General features: G+C 43.6%; 1 protein-coding gene across 3 annotated transcripts in view; it reads right to left on the reverse strand.

Moving 5' to 3' along the window:
• VSIG10 (V-set and immunoglobulin domain containing 10) overlaps nucleotides 1-20,040 on the reverse strand; it is a 73,509-nt gene that overhangs the window by 35,228 nt on the left and 18,241 nt on the right. The window contains exons 3-4 of one of the 3 annotated variants that reach the window (XM_027566718.1): nucleotides 18,430-18,490; nucleotides 15,628-15,853 (exon numbers count right to left, since the gene is read on the reverse strand). In XM_027566718.1, coding sequence (XP_027422519.1) covers nucleotides 15,628-15,853; nucleotides 18,430-18,468 — 265 coding nt within the window. In that variant the 5' untranslated portion in view covers nucleotides 18,469-18,490. Of the gene's footprint in view, nucleotides 1-6,499; nucleotides 6,892-15,627; nucleotides 15,854-18,429; nucleotides 18,491-20,040 lie in introns of those variants that run through there. The other 2 variants (XR_003515214.1, XM_027566719.1) reach the window with 2 other exon arrangements.

The raw sequence follows: 20,040 nt of genomic DNA on the forward strand, positions 1-20,040 counted from the left end.
CTGATTTGGCATTAAGACTGCCACCAGGTAACAAGAAGCGAATGCAGCCCATTTTGCTGAGAAATGTCCTAATATTTCAGCCCCCTCCACAATCAGCACCCATATACAAAGAGGTCACAGGCGCAGGAATAACGGGCAGAACCAGTCTTACTCATGCTGTCACATTCAACAGATGAGAAAACTGTGATGCAAAGAAGGGAAGTGGGCTGGCCTGAAGTCCTACAATGAGAAGGTAGCAGTGTGCGACCAGAGTCTAGATTTCTTGCTCCATTCAGTGCTTTTTCCACCACACTGGAAGTTTTCAAAGTATGTGAATATTCTGGGGTTTTGTGAAAGATGGTATTTCATTACAAAATAAACTGCCCTCAACAGTGGTATTGGGACAATTGGCTGTCCACACACAGAAGAATGAAGATGGACCCCTTACCTCACATCACATATAAAAATTAACTTAAAATCAGGCGTTCCCTGGCAGTCCAGTGGTTAGGACATAGCACTTTTACTGCTGTGGCCTGGGTTCAATCCCTGGTTGGGGAACTAAGATTCTGCAAGCCAGGCAGAGAGGTTAAAAAAAAAAAAGGAACTCAAAATAGACCATAGATCTATATGGTCTATAAAATACTTAGAAAGCTATAAATTACTTAGAAAAAAAAAAACAAAAGAATGTATCTTTGTGACTTTGGGTTAAGCCTGAGGGTGCCCGAGAACCTGTGCTTCGCAACAAGAGAAGACACTACAATAAGAAGCCTGCGCACTGCAACCGGAGAAAGCCCACACCAGCACAGCCAATAAATAAACAAATATTTTTTAAAAAGCACCCTGAAACAAGATGAATGGGAAACCATCCCAATAAACACATTTTGGATACAAAAAATAAAGTGAAAAGAAGACCCACAAGCTGAGAGAAAATATTTGCAAATCACATCTGAGAAGAGATTTGTATGTGGAATATATATATACAAAAACTCTCAAAGCTCAACAATAAGAAGACAATGTAAAAATGAACAAAAGATTTAAATTGACATTTCTCCGAAAGATAAATAAAAGGCCAATAAGCACATGAAAAGCTCAACATTAGTCACTAGGGAAAATGCAAATCAAAACTACAATAAGATATCTAACACTTCACACTTGCTGCTACTGCTAAGTCACTTCAGTCGTGTCCTGTCAGGAAGCATTTAACAGGAGGCTTCCTGTGTGCTGTTTTGGATCTGTCAGGAATTCTCTGTTCCTTATTAATTCCTGAATATTCAGAAATTAAGAGGAGAGGCAAGCCTCTCCCAGGACTAAGGAATCCAGGCATTTCCTTCGTTAGTTTTTCTATACGGTGGTAAGTACCCTCTTCCTGTTTATGAACCATATGGTAAAAGTGGTTATTTACAACCCTCTCTTTCATATGGATGACCTCATGTTTTCTTGATAACTTGGAAGTTTTGACTTTATCTCTGCTGAAAACAGCTATCTTGTAAGACAGTATAAATACCTACACAATGTTGAATAAAACACCTTTGCTCCATCAGAGCTCTAGTCCCCATGTCTTTCTTTCTCTTTCTCTCTGTCTCTTAGGCTATTTCTTTGGAGCACAGAGGCCCTCTGAGTTCACTTTCCTGCCCAGGCTTCTAAGACCATCTCGAGAAGGCGCTCTGTGCCTTCACCCCATCAAGAGGGCGCCTGAAGCCTCTGTGAACAGAGCAAGCCCTGTGCCAGGGGCTTTATTGGCTTTCTGTGCAAACCAAGGAATATCAGCCTCTTTCTTTCCTTTACTTTCTTATCGTCGACTCCGGACCACCAGGTTCCGGTCCATTAAAGGACCTCAACAGTGTCCGACTCTGTGCAACCCCATAGACGGCTCCCCCATCCCTGGAATCCCGGGATTCTCCAGGCAACAACACTGGAATGGGTTGCCATTTCCTTCTCCAATGCTTGAAAAGTGAAAGTGAAAATGAAGTTGCTCAGTCCTGTCCGACTCTTAGCGACCCCATGGACTTCAGCCCACCAGGCTCCTTCACACTTGCTAGGATGGCTAAAATGAAAGACAATAACAAGTGTGGCAAAGATGTAGAGAAACTGGAACCCTTATACATTGTTAGCAGGATTTTTAAATGGTGCTGCTACATTGGAAAACAGTTTGATATTTCCTCGCAAGGTAAAGCTACCATATGACTCTACCCTGGCAAGTCTACCTCTAGGTATATGACCAAGAGAAATGAAAACTTGTCCACACAAAAACTTGTACATGCATGCTCAGATTATTCATAATAGCCAAAAGGTGGTAACAGCCTGAATGCCCATCAACTGATGAATGAATGAAATGTGGTATATCCATATAATGGTAATATTATTTGGCCATAAAAAAGGCCAAAAGCTATAGCATGGATGAATCTTGAAAACACTGTGTTAAGTGAAAGAAGGCCGTCATAAAAGACAACATATTTTGTGATTCCAATTATGAGATGTCCAAATAGGCAAACATACAGAGATGTCCAAATAAATAAATCTCCGGAGATAGAAAGTGGATTAGCTGTTGTCTAGGGCTGGAGAAGTGGCTTGTCTGGGGGCAGAGGCACGTAGTGGGGAGTGACTTTTGAAAAATTTTATTTATTTTTGGCTGGGTCTTCATTGCTGCGTTTGGGCCTTCTCTAGTTGCGGTGAGCAGAGGCTACTCTCTAGTTGCAGGGCTGGATCTTCTCATTGTGGTGGCTTCGCTTGTTGCAGAGCATGGGCTCTAGGTGCACGAGCTTCTGTAGTTGTGGTTCCTGGGCTCTACTGCACAGGCTCAACAGTTGTGGTACACAGGCTTAGTTGCTCCATGGTATGTAGGATCTCCTCGGATCATGGGTCAAACCTGTGTCTTCTGCACTGGCAGGCAGATTCTTTACCACTAAGCCACCAGGGAAGCCCAGGAGAGACTTAATACTTAAGTAGAGGGCATCTTTTTGTGATAAAAATGTTCTGGAACTAATGGTGATGGTTGCACAATCTTGTGAATATACTAAACACCAATGAATTGTACAGTTAAAAGGGTAAAGTATATAGTATGTAAGTAAATTATATCTCAATTAGGTTGTAAAAAAATTGTTACCTGCCTTTGGAACTCATTCTCTTTTATAAAACAAAGAGTAACCGTTATCTGTATTTGGGCTTTTATCTGGTTGGAAGGGGCTACCTCTGAAAAATCACAGGACAGCTGAAGCTACAGCATGTTCCCACACTCTCCCATTGTAGCTACACCATTCCCCGAAGCCAGGGTAAAATGAAAATAAATAAATAAATAAATAAATTCTAATCACTTGTTGGAAGGCAGAAAATGTGACCTAATGATGGAGATTCCAAAACAGCAAGAAACACTTCAAAACAATCACTTTAAAAAACAAGTGAGAATTATTTTTAAATAGTTAGGCCTGGGAACCCAAGTTGTCAGTGGAATCCCCACTGAGGAGAAAAAAACTGCAGAATTACAGATGCAACAATGTGTTAGTGAGACCTGAAGACCTGCCCTTCCCAGGCCCTTTGGCAAAGGAATAAAAAAAGCCTTGGAAAAGCCCTGGTGAAACTTTAGTCTTGGAACTTGAGCTAACACTGTCTTTTCCTCCAAGGACTAGAATGACATAACCACAAACTACACCATTTTAAGGCCTTTCCCTTCTCCTGGCTTTCCTCACTCCATTCTTTTTAAACACTGACGCTGAAGGTGACCTTAGAGAGCCCTCAGTCCTGAGGGCTGAGTTCAGGACAAGCTGAGTCAGGGCTCGGTAGGGAAGAACACAGCCATCAACTAGTGATGTCTGATAGGGAGAAGGAATGGGTGGTCCTTGAGGGTGCACTGGTTCCATGCTTAATCATCCTAAACCTCATGTTATAGCTGAGAAAACTTAAGTCCAGAAAGCTGAAGTGATTTACTTACTGCTAAGTCACTACAGTTGTGTCCGACTCTGTGCGACCCCATAGACAGAAGCCCACCAGGCTCTCCCATCCCTGGGATTCTCCAGGCAAGAACACTGGAGTGGGTTGCCATTTCCTTCTCCAATGTGTGAAAGTGAAAAGTGAAAGGGAAGTCGCTCAGTCGTGTCCGACTCTCAGCGACCCCATGGACTGCAGCCTACCAGGCTCTTCTGTCCATGGGATTTTCCAGGCAAGAGAACTGAAGTGGGGTGCCATTGCCTTCTCCGAAGTGATTTACTTAAGCTCCCACAAAAGCCACTGGGAGAGCTGGGACTGTCATTCAGGTCTTCGATGTGCCAGGTCACAGGAATTTACTCGGTCTCCCAACCAGAAGAGTGAGACATTCTACGTTACTAGAAGTGGTCCATAAGGTATCCAGAGGGCCCCTGAAAGTCCCCCAACCTTAAATTCAGAATATGGACTGGAGGGGTGGGATGGTAGGGGTGGTAGGGAGGCTCAAGAGGAAGGGATATATGTATACATATAGCTGATTCACAATGTTGTACTGTAGAAACTAACAGTTATATCCAATTAAAAAAAGAAGAATATGTACCAGAGGAAGAAACAATATAAACAACCCTTTTCCAAAGCTGCCATCATATTAACATTTACAGAGTTGGGACTATATCAAACAGTTATTTTTTTTTTCCTATTCTTTTCTCAAGAATGATCCCAGATTTACAACCTGAGGTGACAGCAGGGCCTTGAACACTGTCTGGAGTTAAGTGACAGGAGAAAGATGGTTTTCTCCCCCAAAACAACTCCCAGCTTGAAAAACAAAGAACAAAAATACGTCAAGCAAGGAAAGCCCTCTGGCACTGTACACAAAGGTGAACTTGACCTGGGCGTCAAAATACCTGGGCATGGCAATGGAGGAAACATCCTCGTGTGGAGAGCTACAGCCAGTTCATTCCACAATGATGATTTCAACCCAGGGTTCTGGGTTGAAAGGTCCCCAGGCCCTTGATATCCACAGTACAGTAAACACTGCAGACAGCTGGGAAGTAGGGAATACACAATCACCTTTAACTTTGAGGGTCAGCCGACTGGAGACGGTATATCCACTTCTCCTCCCCAAAGCACAGTGACCACCCCTCCATATGGAGGTGCCAGCCCAGTCATGTCTATGACTTCAGTGGGCCAGGGGGAAGCATTAGTATTAATACTACAGCCAGGAGCGGGGAACAAATTTGAAGTCACCTATCCTAGATGAAAACGGGTGACCACAACTCAGTTCCATTGGGAAAGCAGGCCCTGAGCGGCAAGATCCTCAGATTTTCCCACCTAAACTAGAAATCTAGCTTATGAGAATTTTATTGTTTTTAAATAATTGCTAAAAAGAAAGCAAAATAAAAACTTGTGAGAACCTCACAATTAGGAACTTTTGGCACTTGCTGCTGGGAAGCTCACAGCGGGCAATTCCTCTAGGCACCTACAAGAGATCAGCAGACCACACTGGACTGGGTGACTCCTGAAAATAGGGCTCTGTAAGTATTCTGGCAAACTCCATCTCCCTTCCCTCAGCTCAGGTCCTCTCACTGCTTGTCACACTGCCCTGAATGCAAAAGACATGCATTTGCTGGTGAATTAAGTTCAAAAATATTTTTTCAACCTTTTAAAAATTCTGTATGTTTTTGTAAGGGCTTCCCTGGTGGCTCTGTAGTAAAGAACCTGCTAGCCAATTCAGCAGGCATGGGTTTGATCCCTGGGTCAGGGAGATCCCCTGGAGAAGGAAATGGCAACCCATTCCAGTATTCTTGCCTGGGAAATGCCATGGACAGAAGAGCATGGCAAGTTACAGTCTATGGGGTCACAAAAGAGTCAGACAGGATTTAGCGACAAGACAACAGCAACAACAAAATGTTTTTGTAAGCAACCGTCTGTTCTTTATTGCTCCAAGGCAGATCACAGATGAAGCAAGTTAAGACTCTTCGCCAATCATATCAAGAGTAAGAGGCAATGTCAAGTGTAGGGGAAGTTTCCTATAAGTTTGAAATTATTTCAAAGTAAAAGTTTTTTCGTTTCTTTTAAGTAATGGAGAAAAGCATAATTTTGCCATAGTCCACACCGGTCGGCTTGCGGGAATGAGTAGGGAAATCACAGGTTACAGGTGCAAGGCGAGTTCAACCTTGGGCAGAGGGAGGAGAGGAGAGCAAACTGAAGGAGCCTCGAGTTTGAGAACCAGCGCAGCACGTAAAACCAAACCACGAATTTACATACGCCGTTTTAAAAAAAAAAGAATAAAAATAAACATTTCACACCTCTTCAACGTTTCCATCTTCAGTTTCCCCAATTTTCACCTCCGCAGGCCCTTTGCAGCCTCGCCTGCTGCCCACTCTAAGGAGGGTAGGGATGTCTTGCCCTTTATCAAGGGCTCGGTAAAATTCCTTCCTGCAAAAAGCTGAGCTGCGAGCAGGAAAGTCAAGACCCTCCCAGGGCGACTTCGAGGCCTCGGCCACGACTGGATCCAGGGAGTCGGAGGGAATTCGGTCCCCGGCTCTCCCCTCCCCACCGTTGCCTCGCATCAACTTTTTGCCTCCAGATCGTCTCCCCTTACCTGCGGCGACCCAGCGGGCCAGCAGCGCTCCGAAGCAGACGAGAACCCAGGACTCGGACGCCCGGACGCCTGCGGCCATCTCGCCCCAGATACGGGCAGGGGCCCTTCGGGAAACTCAAGCTCCGGCTCGGCTGGATGTGCACTCCCCAGGGGTACCCAGTACTCCTCCCAAGTCCTCGGAACGGCAGAGTAGCTCCACTTTCCGCAGCCCCCAGGAAGGATGCTTGGGGTGAGCCCGATGTCAGGGGCTAGAAGCTGCGCCGGGCTCCAAGCGCCACTGTCCCTGCCGAGAGCCCAGCCCGTGGTGGGAGGGCGCACCCCGCCCCCTGCGCCCGCCACCCACTCCCGCTGACGGAAAACAACAGGAGCTGAGTTCCCTCCCGCCTCCCATCCAGGCGGGAGCCCAACTTCCTCTACCTTGGCCGAGGAGGAGGGCTTTATGCAAAGGGCGCGCGCCCGGGCGCGCCGAGTCGGGTCGGGGCAGGCCGGGGGCGGAGCGCCGAGGCTGGTCCCTCCCCGAGCCCACTCGCCCGGGACAGCGGCCCTGAGTCGCGGGGAAAGTGGGCGGTGCAGAGCCCTGCAGCTGCCGCAGGACGGCATCCCCACTCGACCCGCCGGCTGCTCCCTCCCGGGCGCTCAGGCTGCGGCACTCGAAGGACCGTCTCGACTCGGACGGGCTGGTGCCAAGCTGCAGAATTCACGGTCCCCTCGGTTTAACTGTTCTAGGGATTCCCAGTTGTTTCCCTGTGCCCCCGGGCGGACTCCTGGGCCGCCATCGCTGCCTTTCTCTACCCTTTGCAGAAGGACGGCAGGTCTGGAGCAGGAGAAAGATGATCCTTTAGAACTTCCAGCCAAGAGCTGCCACGAGACTCTGGTCCTCTGGCTAACCGGCAGAGACCACACAGTAAGCGCGAGGGCAGCGGAACTGGGTGCTGGGAGCTTTTTTGTTTTTTCTAGTCGTCCCCCGCCCCCCCCCCCGCCCCCCCATCCAGTCTGGTTCCCAGAGAACTGCATTCCCACACTAAAATCCCCCTCTTCCTGCCACACCCCTAACCCATCCTCTGTCCTAGGGAAAATGCGGTTATGACATCCTGAGGAAGAGATGATCCTTGAAACAGCCCTAACAGAAACTTACTCTTAAAAAACAAACAAACAAACAAACAAAAAACCTGCAGCTAACATAGTGAAATATTAACTGTGAATTAACTAGGAGGTGAATATATGAGAGCTCCCATCCTTTCAACTTTTCTATCTTTGAAAATTTCCCCATCATCTCACTGTAAATTTTTGTTGGGGAAAAAATAAAGAAAACAATGCTATTAAGAAAATCATTCATTCTGTTGCCGGAAGACCCCTTATTGAAATACTTCTTCCATCAGGAAATCCTCTTGAAACCAATAAAAATGTGTTTTGCCCACGAACTGAGACATAAAGTTGCACAGTCCCTTTTTTTCCTCCCTCTTTTGTTCAATGATTTTATGTCTTCAGCCAGCTCCTGAAAGTTTTCCTCATTCCTCTCCTTTTGTTTTTCATCTTTTACTTGGTGATGGAAAGTTAAGTCTATCCTGGATGCACAGGTCCTGTATTCCTAGCACCTGTTACCTCAGGTACCACCCAATGAATATTTGTTAAATAAACAAATGAGAGTTCATTGGTTTTGATATTACATCTCCTCAAACTTTTCTGACAGACATCTCACATCCTCACCTGAAGTTAACAAGATACAAATAAAATCAATAGGGGGCAAGTTTTTCAGCTGAGGGTCTGGAATTTTCTGTGACCCTACTGGTGCCTCACAGGGAACTTGCTCAGAGCACGCCCTCCTGGTATATTTGCTGAATCAAACACACTGCTCTTACACCCAGTTTTCCACTCCTAGAAGGATCAACCTCCTACACAATGTTTTACAACAGTGATTATAGGCACCTCATATTTGCATAGCTGGGGCTTTTTTCTAAAGCAGTTTTAGAAACTTGATCTCACTGGTCCCTCCCTCCAACCCTTGGACCTAAAAATCATTCAATCCCATTTTCACCGAGAAAGTACAGCTAGGAGGTTAAGCTCCAGTTGGCGGTAAAGCCAGGACTGGAACCCGTGTCTGTCTGACTCCAATTCCTGCCAAAGCAAGTTCCAATCTTGTCGCTTATACAGAGTCTTGTTGACTTGAAAGAAAAGTAAGTGCACAGCCGCGGATCACAACCATAGAGACAGTCTCTCAAATAGCACCGAGAAACCGCTTGAAGAGGTAAGGGATGAGCCAGGTTATATATGAACTTTCTTGCTGGGAAAAACAAGTAGTCAAGCTTTTAAAGATTACTGCTAATGATGAAGAACAGACATATCAAATTAACGATTTTAATGTTTTTTTCTGTGTATGAAAAGATGCAAGAATTTGGGGTCATTTGAAATTTTCCCTAGATATGCATCTTAAAAATTTTTTTTTGGCTGCTTCGGGTCTTAGTTGTGTCATGCGGAATCTTTCCTTGGGGTACAGACTCTCCCTCTAGTTGTGGCACAAGGACTCAAGCACCTAGGCTCAGTAATTGTGGAGTGAGGGCTTAGTTGTTCCACAGCATGTGGGATCTTAGTTCCCTGATCAGGGATTGAACCCACATCCCCTGCATTGCAAGGCGGATTCTTAACCACTGGACCACCAGGGAAGTCCCTAGATAGGCATCTTAACTATTCAAGGGGCTGTATATCCAAAGCACAGAATGTTTCCTGCTTTTTTTTCCCATCCTGAATTTCCTGGAGGGTGCACTGTCATGGGCCACTGTAGTGGCTAATGGCTTGATCCTTGTAGAACTGGAATGGCAGGCAATAATTCTTTCTTTACACTCTGGATGTTTTGGGTGTCACCAGGCCAACAGACATGGGCATTCCCCTAAGCAATGCTCAAAGGAAGCCTCCAGACCACTCAGAGCTGGGACAGGGCTGGTGCAGGTAACACCCACTCTCTCTGGTTTGAGCAAGGCTGTGACTGACTCTGAGAGAGGACCTGTTAGGAAACACCCTGCCCTAACATCCGGTTGTGTTCCAGGCCACTCTGGACAGTAGAAAATGCCCTACCTAGTACAGTGATGTTGGGGGTGAGTTGGGGGTTCACTATGGGGTCTCTAGCAAGATAGGAGTCTTTCAAAGCCATAGTTTCACTATCTGTACCTTATGGTCAATGTTTATTGTATTTGCATACGTGCTCAGTTGTGTCTGACTCTTTGTGACCCTATGAACTGTAGTCCCCCAGGCTCCTCTGTCCATGGGATTCTCTAGGTGGGTTGCCATTTCCTCCTCTGGGGATATTCCTGACCCAGGGATCAAACCTGCATCTCCTGCAATGCAGGCAGATTCTTTGCCACTGAACCACCAGGGAAGCCCCATGGTCAATGTTTACATCATGAGATTGTCATGAAAATAAAGTGAGGGATTCAGTCTTTAAAGCATCGCTTTAGGGTTTCTATTTGAGATGCACCCTGTCAGAACCTGTCAGGACTTTTAAATCGCACAATTAGATATTAAACATGAGGCTCAAACACCTCTTAGCTCAGGCTGCTATGCATGGCTACTTTTGTTTTCTTTCATTTTCACCTCCTAAGAATTGAAAAAACTCTCTCTATGCTAGGTGCTTTGTGTCTGTTCATTGAATCTTTAGCACAACCCTAAGAGGTTGGCATTAAAATTTCCAATTGACAGATGGCTCAGAGAAACCAATTTACATCTCAAGTTAAAGGGGGAATCTGGATTTGAACATATATCTGAGGCAGTGTCATCCTGATCAGTCTTGGTGGGAGGACTGTGCTGGGGCTCCTGCCTGACTCCAGAGCCAACAGTCTTTGAAGCATCCTGGGTCTTTGAAGCCATCCAGCCACCTATTATTTCTGCCCCACTACTCCTCTTGCCAAGTCCCCTCCCTAGAGGTAACGCTGAAAGGTTTCTTAGCAACAACCTGCTTTTCTGTTTAACCTCTTGGGGGCTCAAGAAAGGATGGGCCAGTCGGGAATAGCTTGAGTAGCAGCCTGGCCCTGGGGTCTGGCTCCGAACCCCTTGCTTCAAGAAGTACTAAAAGGCGGATGACAATATCCTACCAGTCCCCTGAGAAAGGGTTAACCAGGGACTGACAAGAGATGGAAGACTCACTCATCCTAAGGGGTGAAAGGAGCCCAGTCATGTGCTGGTGAACATGGAATCTCTCCTGGCAGTGAGAAGAGAGTATAGTGTCTGTCAGTTTCCATAGTGTAAATATTTCCACAACAGCCAATTACAAGTTATCCCTGTGAAGTTACTGAGCCATAAGCACAGTCAGCTCTCCCAAGCCTGTACCACTGGAACTTTGTTCCTATGAGATGACTCCAAGGTGGGAAACTTGCCAGGATTACCCAGGAGGAGAATGCCTGGGAGCCAGCTGTATCAGATGCCTCAGGTGAATACATTTTCCCATCAAACTCCTGTTGTCAGGAGTTCCCTGGTGGTCCAGTGGTTAGGACAGCCACCCTCATTGCTGAGGGCATGGGTTCAATCCCTAGCCGGGGAACTAAGATCCTGCATGTGTGTGACCAAGGGAAAACAAACAAAGAAGTCCTATTCTCTGCTCTCACACTCACCTATTTTTTTTAAATTAATTAATTTATTTGGCTGCACCTGGTCTTAGTTGCAGCACTCAGAATCTGTGATCTTTGGTGTGGCATGTGAACTCTTAGTTATGGCATGTGCACTCTAGTTCCTTGACCAGGAATTAAACCCAAACCCCCTGCATTGGAAGTATGGAATCTTAGCCACTGGACCACCAGGAAATTCCTTTACCCTCACCTATTGAGTGCATCTGTTGGCCAACATAACTGTTATCTTCTTAATTCCAAATCCGGACATATGGATTGACAATTACAAATGTATTGAATCCACGGGGTCAGAAAAAACTAGCAAACTCAAGGTACCCTGAGAAAGCTTGATGAAGCATTTCCCCGAAGTTGTCTGTTTTTTAAATAGCTTTTGCTGTGTTCCTGATTATCAACATAGGCATCTTATGCTCATTCTAGACTAATGGGGGAAAAAAGAGAAAATAAAATGTAACCATAGTCATCCAGAAGTAATTACCATCATCACTAGAAACTTCTAGTATTTTCTGCTGAGTTCCAATATATGATTTTTTAAATGCAAAGTTGTGATGACATTTTACAGGGAGTTTTCATTCCTGCTTTTTTCCCTTAATTCTATATTAAAAGTAGACTTTGTGTGTTTTTGATAACTATTTTTTTTTAAACTGGAAAATTAATAAAATGCTAGTGGCTTTAAAAAAAAAAAAAAAGTCCAGATGAACCTTGCAGACACTGTGCTAAGTGAAATAAGGCAGTGACAAAAGGATAAATACGGTATGATACCAGTTATTTCAGAGGTACCCAGTGAAGTCAAATTCCTAGACACAGAAAGTAAAGGGGGAGAGGGGGTAAATAGGAAAATGAGGAGATATTTAATTTGTCTCTCATTTGCATTTTACAAGATGAATTCTGAAGATAGTTGGTGGTGATGGTGGCACATCCATGCGAATGTACTTCATGCCACTGAACCACACACTTTAAAAGGTTAAGACAGTAAATTTTATTTTAGTTTTTCATTTTGGCCACACTGTGCAGCTTGCAGGATCTCAGTTCCCCAACCAGGGGTTGAACCTGGGCCATGGCAGTGAAAGCCCAGAATACTAACCATTAGGCCACCAGGGAATTCTCAAAACAGTAAATTTTATGTTATGTATACTTTAAAAAGTATATTATTTATTTATTATTTGGCTGTGCTGGTCTCAGTTGCAGCATGCAAACTCTTAATTGTAGCATGCGGGATCTAGTTCCCTGATCAGGAATGGAACCCATGCCCCTGCATTGGGAGCGCTGACTCTTAGCCATGGACCACGAGGGAAGTCCCATGTTATGTGTATTTTACCACAAATTTTTTTAATGCAGAAAAAAATGGGAAAGTGACAAAACAATGAAGGGAGAAATGATACATAGACAGGACAGAGAACAGAGATACTTCAATAGATGTGACGAAAAAATCAAATCAGGACTTCCCTGGTGGCCCAGTGGTTAAGAATCTGCCTGCCAACGCAGGGGACACAGGTTCAGTCTCCAGTGGAGGAAGATCCCATGTGCAGCAGGGCAACAGCCTGAGCACCACAACCACTGAGCCCATGCTCCGAAACAAGAGATGCCACTGCAGTAAGAAGCCTGAGCGTTGCAATGAAGACCCAGAACAGCCTAAAATAAGGCTTTAATTTTTAAATTAAAATAAAAATAAGATTTTTAATTTAAAAAAATCAAACAAAATCCAAGCACTTTTATAATGTAGTTATATCTTGAAAGTAAGTCATCTGCCCACCTCCCCCAGGCTTCTATCCTCTTCCCCAAAGACAACCAGACCCAGCAACTTCCAGAGACTAGTCTTTGCTGGTTACCTAATATACACCCATTGAAATATTATATATCCAGGAACACTTGTTTTCAAAGTTTATGATAGGAAGTAATGATAGTGAAGTGAAAGTCCCTCAGTCATGTCCAAGTCTTTGCAACCCCTTGGGCTGTGTAGCCTTCGAGGTTCCTCTGTCCATGGGATTCTCCAGCAAGAATGCTGGAGTGGGTAGCCATTTCCTCTTTCAGGGAATCTAACCTGGGTCTCCTGCACTGCAGGCAGATTCTTTACCAGCTGAGCCACCATGGAAGCCCAGGTAATGACAGAAGATCCATCTATTAGGATTACCCAGATGTGTGACTTTCAATAAAATTTTTTTTCAACATAATTATTGAGGTATGTTTCATATGCCATACTTTCAATCTGCCATTTAAAATCTATAACTTTTTAGTATAGTCACAGAGTTATCCAACTATCACCACAATCAGTTTCAGACTTTTTTCAGCTATGACTCTCAATTCCTTCCACTTGCAACAGGCAAATGCTGGCAACCACTAACCTACCTTTTTTCTCTACAGATTTGCCTATTCTGGACATTTCATATAAGTGGAATCAAAGAATATGTTGCAATAGGCTGCTTTCACTTAGCATGTTTTCAATTAGCAAAACATGCTGTAGCGGGTATCAGTACTTCTTTTCTTTTTATGGTGGAATTATATTCCAGTGTACGGAGATAACCACATAGTGTTAACCCATTCATCACGTGATGGCCATTCAACAGACATTGAAGCTATGAAGGGACTCAGAGAACTTGGGGCACCTCTTTTCTAATTTCCTCTCTGCCTCAACCATAATTCCACTCACATCTTCTGGAAAGAGATTGTTCTCACTTTCTGTGAGGCTGAGATGCTGGCATTTTACAAAAGCCTGCCTCTCTTCACTTAGACTGGGCTCTCTGTATGCCAAGGCACTTGCCTGGAATGTGGTCAAGTAGCATTTTATGCCATTATTTTTTCTTTTTCCAAAGGCAAACTCCTTTGGCTGTGTAGCCAGGAATTCCCAACCTCTTAGGGTCCCAGCATCTGATCTTTGTTTGCTTTGGTTCTTTCTCCTGTGTGCTGCATAAGTTCTATCACATTTCTCAAATACAAAGTGTATGATGCCTGATTCCACTCTAAGATTTTTGCATTCCCTCTCTGGGAGAATTCCCTGTCTCTGCTCAACATGGCATGTGGGATCTTAATTCCCCCAACAGGCACAGAACCCATGCCCCCTGCATTGGAAGGCAGAATTTAACCACTAGACTGCTGGGGAAGTCCCTCTTGTAAGAGTTTTGAGAAAATTTCCTCATAATATATACTAATTGCTCTTGCCAGGCACACTTTCCATGGATTTTCTCCTATCCTTTGAGCAAACTTCAGAAGGAGGCACTAATCTTATCTACATATTATAAATGAGGAAGCTGAGGCTCAGAAAAATAAAATAACTTTCCAAACAAAGTCATAGCCTCAAGCCCATGCTTATCGAATGAATCACTTCTGCTCTGGGCCTCACATTCAATGACAGTAGTAAAAACTTCAATTGAAGAAAGGGGGTACTAAGAAATGTTGGATGAAAACTATATACCCTCTTTCCAGGAAAATGGACATATTCACAACATTTTAAAAAGCAATTTCCAGGAGTTAGGGGAAAAAACCATCCTGCAGGTCTAAACTGGAACTGTCAACTGGGTTAGCTGGGCACAGGAAGTGAAAAATCTCACTCACAAGTTTGAATCACAAGGTGGCGCTCTCAGCCCTGAATGGATTTCGGGTTCGACAGCCAAGGCCTTCCAAGAGATAGGAGTTGGCCCAAGTTGCCTGGAACTCAAAGAATTTCAGAGATTGTTGATTCAAACAATAACCTTCACCATCCAGGGGAGGAAACAAGGCCCAGAGTTGTTAGGCAGCTTGCTCAAGGTCAAAGCTCATGGACAAAGCCAAAACTCACCCACTTATCCAAATTCTGTTATTTCTGAAATGTAACACAGTTCTCTTACTCTGAACAGAGCACAGTGGACACAATGCAATCTTTTCTCATAACGATTCCAGGAATGAGCTTTTTTGCATGTGAACATTGGCTACCATGCTAACTGTGGGAACTAGAAGAGCTTATCCCACACACAGAATGGCCCCAGACTGCTGTTTCATTGTTAATTCCTCCTGCGGATTAGGCACTGGGTTTGGGTCTTCCTATCTGTCAGATTTGCTTACATTTCATTGTGTCTTTAGGAAAGTTATTTCCCGCTCTTAGAGCCTCTGTTTCCGGGGGTTATTGAGTGGATTTGATGAGGCATGTGCCAGTAAAGTACCCTGTAGACAATAGATGTTCAGTAATTGATAACTACTGATATAATTGTTCTTGCTCCAGTCAATTTACTGCTTTATATATTCTCTACCTTAGAACCCAGACAACTAAACTTATTAGACCTGGGTAAAATATCTGGGACTTGCCAAGTAGTCCAGGGCTAAGGAATCTGCCTGCTAATGCAGGAGAGACAATCCCTGGGTTGAGAAGATCCCCTGGAGTGGGAAATGGCAACCCATTCCGGTATTCTTGCCTGGAAAGTTCCATGGACAGAGGAACCTGGCGGGCTACAGTCCATGGGGTCAGAAAGAGTGGGACACGACTAAGCATATACAAACACACACACAAAACATCAGTAAGAATACAGAGACACTAAGTGAGAAAATTACCTGCTCCATTATGGACTCTATGACCTTTGTTTTGTAACTTGGCAGTTCGGATTCTTGGCTGGGTTCTGGAGAGGCAGGGGTTCCAGGTGGAACCTTCTTCAAAGGATATAGAGCATTTGTGGACATAGAAGGGAGATGGAAGATTAAACTTCTTGACAAGCAAGTTACTTTTAAGTTTAACTTCCCTAGACCTCTTCTTTCTTTTCAACATGTATTTCTGACCATTCTGTGGACAGAAAGAAGAAAACGTAAAGACTTGTGAGTTTCAGTTTTATTCAGGGATCTTACTGAGGAATACAGTCTGAGAAAGTCTCTCTCTGTAACCCTGAGAAACTGCTCCAAAGGTGTAGGAGAGGCCAATATATGTATGATTTTGGAGAGGGAATACGTGCAGTCAAGCATATATCTTAGTAAAATGATGATTGCTAGTCATAAGGAACAGGTATCTTAGTTCAGGATTTTAGTGCTTTACTATGTATGGGAAGATGTAAGAATCTGGGTTCATTAAAATTGATCCTGAAAAATACACCCTAACTAAGGGGCCTGTTTTCCAAAGCATAGAGAGCCCCATCCTGTTTTTCATCCTGAATTCCTATCAGGATGCACTGTTGGTCAATCACTGGAGTGGCTAATGACTTAATCCTTGTAGAAACGGATGGTGAGCAACATTCTTTGTTGTACAATTCCAATGTCAAATAGCAATGAAATTGTATTTTTACAAATAGGAGATCTCCAAAAGGCAAAGCTCTAAGAAATGTGAAATTTCACTTTTCAGTAGATATGTTTATTGCCAAAGTTCTTTTAGAGATGTACACCCTTAAGTTATTCACACTGAATAACTGAAGACCCCATGAAGGGAAGATGAAAACCCCATCTCTTCCCTCTCCATCTCTTCCCTCTGTTCCTACACTCCTCACTGGAGTTCTGACCTTTTAAATATATATATATGTGTATATATATATATATATACATATATATATACACACACACACACACACACACAATATCAGTAAGAATACAGAGACACCAAGTAAGAAAAATACTTGCTCCATTATGAACTCTATGCCCTTGTATTGTAACTTAGCAGTTCTATTCTTGACTGGGTTCTGGAGAGTCAGGGGTTCCAGGTGGGTACCTTCACAGGATATAGAGCATTTGTGGAAATAGAAGGAAGCATGTGCCAGACACTGTGCTGGATACTACAGTAACAAAGCAGAACAACACACAGAGTGGGCTTTCCCCTGGTGGAGCCCACACTCATTCCCATAGCTCCAGCCATGTCTGACAATGAACACTGTGGTGTACTCTTTACACCTCCTTATCCCTTACCCATGTTCTTGCTCTTTACTACTTGTTACTTGTTCTCCACCTAGCTAATTTCCAGCAATTCTTTGGGCTCAAGTGGTCACCTCTTCCAGGAAGTCTTCCTTAATGTACACAACAGAGACAGATACACTTCTTCTGCCTTCGCGTAGCACTCTGTGGAAATTCATATCAGAATCCTTGCTACTCTGAATTGTGAGAATCACTTTCCATGTCTGTCTTCCTGCTCCAGTCTGGAATCTCCTTAAAGGCATGGACAATGTTTCATTCATGTCTCTGCCTTCAGAGTCTAGCACAGGGCTTGGTAGATGTTCAGTAAATGGTATGCCAAATTGCTTCAGTCGTGTCTGACTCTTTGCGACTCCATGGACTCTAGCCCACCAGCCTCTTCTGTCCGTGGGATTCTACAGGCAAGAATACTGGAGTGGGTTGCCATTTCCTTCAGGGGATCTTCCGCACACAGGGATTGAACCCACATCTCTTAAGTCTCCTGCATTGGCAGGTGGGTTCTTTACCACTCGCGTCACCTGGAAGCCCTCAGTAAATGGTACGTGAACAAATAGAGTGTTGGTCCCAACAGAAGCAAATGGCAAAACTGAATATAGCACTCAGGAGAGGATTTATTTTGGCAACTCATGCTCACAAAGATCTGGAATCTTGATGATGTTTCTTGTTTGCCCAAAACTATCTTCTTGACAATCAGTTCAGTTTGTCCCTTTCCAGGGGACATCTGGCCTCCCCAGGAGTTGCTTATCTTCCCTGCTTCAGGCTCAGCTTGTCTTTTGATCATCTTTAATGGGTCATCTTCATTTCAGTTTATATATAGTCACAGGTAAGTTTCACTGCTCTTGTCCTCAACATTTATCTCCTTAGTGACTTCGTTTTTTTTTTTTTAATTTTTAAAGTTTTAATACAGTTCAAACCAGCACACGTGGTTCATTTCAGCTTCTTCACTGTCAAATCTGGAGGAAGGGACTGCTTCAGTTTGTCTGCCTTCTCTTTGTGATAATTAAGGTGTAAACATATCTGCTGCATCAAATTTTAATCTTCACATTATCCTTATTTTTCTTGATATTGACAGGCTTGAGGTCCTTTTGCCTGGTTGTAAACAGTAAGTCCTTATTTCCTCAATTTTGCAGACATGGCAATGAGGCACAAAGAGTGGGGCCAGCACCTTCGATCTAGGCCCGGGGTCACCAGATGTCACCTGGTCTGGATTACCAAGGCTCCAATGGATTAGCCCCCATTCCCCATGTACAGCCTGAGAAACACTCCCTGGCATTTCACTTTTCTTATGCTCGCTATTCCCTGGTCTGCATTCCAATCTTTTCTAACTGGATGCAGGATAAGACCCTGTGTTCTGGTATCAAACACACTTGGATTTATATCTCTATCCCACTGCTTCTAAGCTTCCCTAAGAGATCTCTCTGAGCCTCAGTTTCCTCTGCTATAAATGGGAATAATAAGTATAGCCCTTACCTTAGGATATGTTGAGAGGATTATATAAGAGAAAATCATTATAAGATGCTTAGCATGGAACCTGGCAAAGAAGAAAGCTGAATAAATATCATTATGTCATTTGGGACATGCACAATATGCATAATATTATTTTATTTTATAATTTATTATACTGATAATATTATAATTATATAAAAGATAATTGTTGAGTCTTGCCCCAAGGCCACAGAAATGGAGCCCAGAACCAAGGACACCTCCAAAGCTAATTGAGCTCCTTTGTAACTGTTGTCAAAAGCCCCTGATCATTAGCAACAAGCTTCCTGATGCCAAATTAGTCAAAGATGCCCACTTCAGTAAACACCTTATATAGCCTATAGCAGCCTAACCAGCCACCTAACAGCAGCCTTCCAGGAGGGATTTTGTCTTGAGGCTATAAAAAGTGGCTACTAACCCACACAAATTTGGCTTTTCCTGCTCTGTCAGGAGGTCAGCCCCCTGCGCTCAGAGTGCTCACATTATCTCTGCTCTTTGTTCTTAAAAAACTCACTCCCTTCTGAAATGCACTCTGTCTGGAAATTCTTTTCCAACCCGTGCTCAGATTGCCTCAGCAATAATATTCATAAAATAGGATAGTAAATATCACATTATAAGTATGTACGTTTATAATACATTACAATTTATAATACTTTCAATTACAATTATAAAAATTATAATTTTCTCTACATTTTATATATTAAATAATCTACACGACCATACTAATGATCTGGATTACTTTAGTCTCCTATCTTTTAAAACGCTTTTTGCTTGTCACCTAAGAAGAGCTATGTTGTCTTAAAGGGAAATTTTATAAATCTTTAATTTAAAATAATTTAGTCCACTTGTGGGAAATAAAAGTCCCTATAACAAACCTTCTTAAATTTTAGATTTCTTGCTGAAGAAAACCACAGTTAAGTGTTATTTATGCTTCTAGTTCGGAGAAGGCAATGGCAACCCACTCCAGTACTCTTGCCTGGAAAATCCCATGGACGGAGGAGCCTAGTAGGCTGCGGTCCATGGGGTTGCTAAGAGTTAGGCACGACTGAGTGACTTCACTTTCACTTCTCACTTTCATGCATTGGAGAAGGAAATGGCAACCCACTCCAGCGTTCTTGCCTGGAGAATCCCAGGGACAGAAGAGCCTAGTGGGCTGCCGTCTATGGGGTCGCACAGAGTCAGACACGACTGAAGCGACTTAGCAGCAGCAGCAGCAGCATGCTTCCAGTTGTGTGTTTCTGTACACACACATTATATACAACATGTAAACAAATAGATTTTTTTTAAAGCATAGATGAGATCACACACTATATATTTTTAAGCAGCTTGCTTTTTTTGTTTTTTTTACCCTTTTAAATGAAGTGTACAATTCAGTGGGTATTCATAATTCTCAAGGTTGTACAACATCACCACTAATTCCAGCTCATCCTCATCGCCTCTAAAAGAAACCTCATATCCACTGGTAGTCACTTCCCATTTCCTCCCCTTACAACCCCAGCTCCTGGCAACTATTAATCTAATTTTTGTCTCTATGGATTTGTCTACTGTGAATATTTCATATAAGTGGAATCATATAATCTATGGCCTTTTGTGTCTGGC

The sequence above is a fragment of the Bos indicus x Bos taurus genome, chromosome 17, assembly GCF_003369695.1.
Source record: "Bos indicus x Bos taurus breed Angus x Brahman F1 hybrid chromosome 17, Bos_hybrid_MaternalHap_v2.0, whole genome shotgun sequence".
Taxonomy (NCBI): domain Eukaryota; kingdom Metazoa; phylum Chordata; class Mammalia; order Artiodactyla; family Bovidae; genus Bos; species Bos indicus x Bos taurus.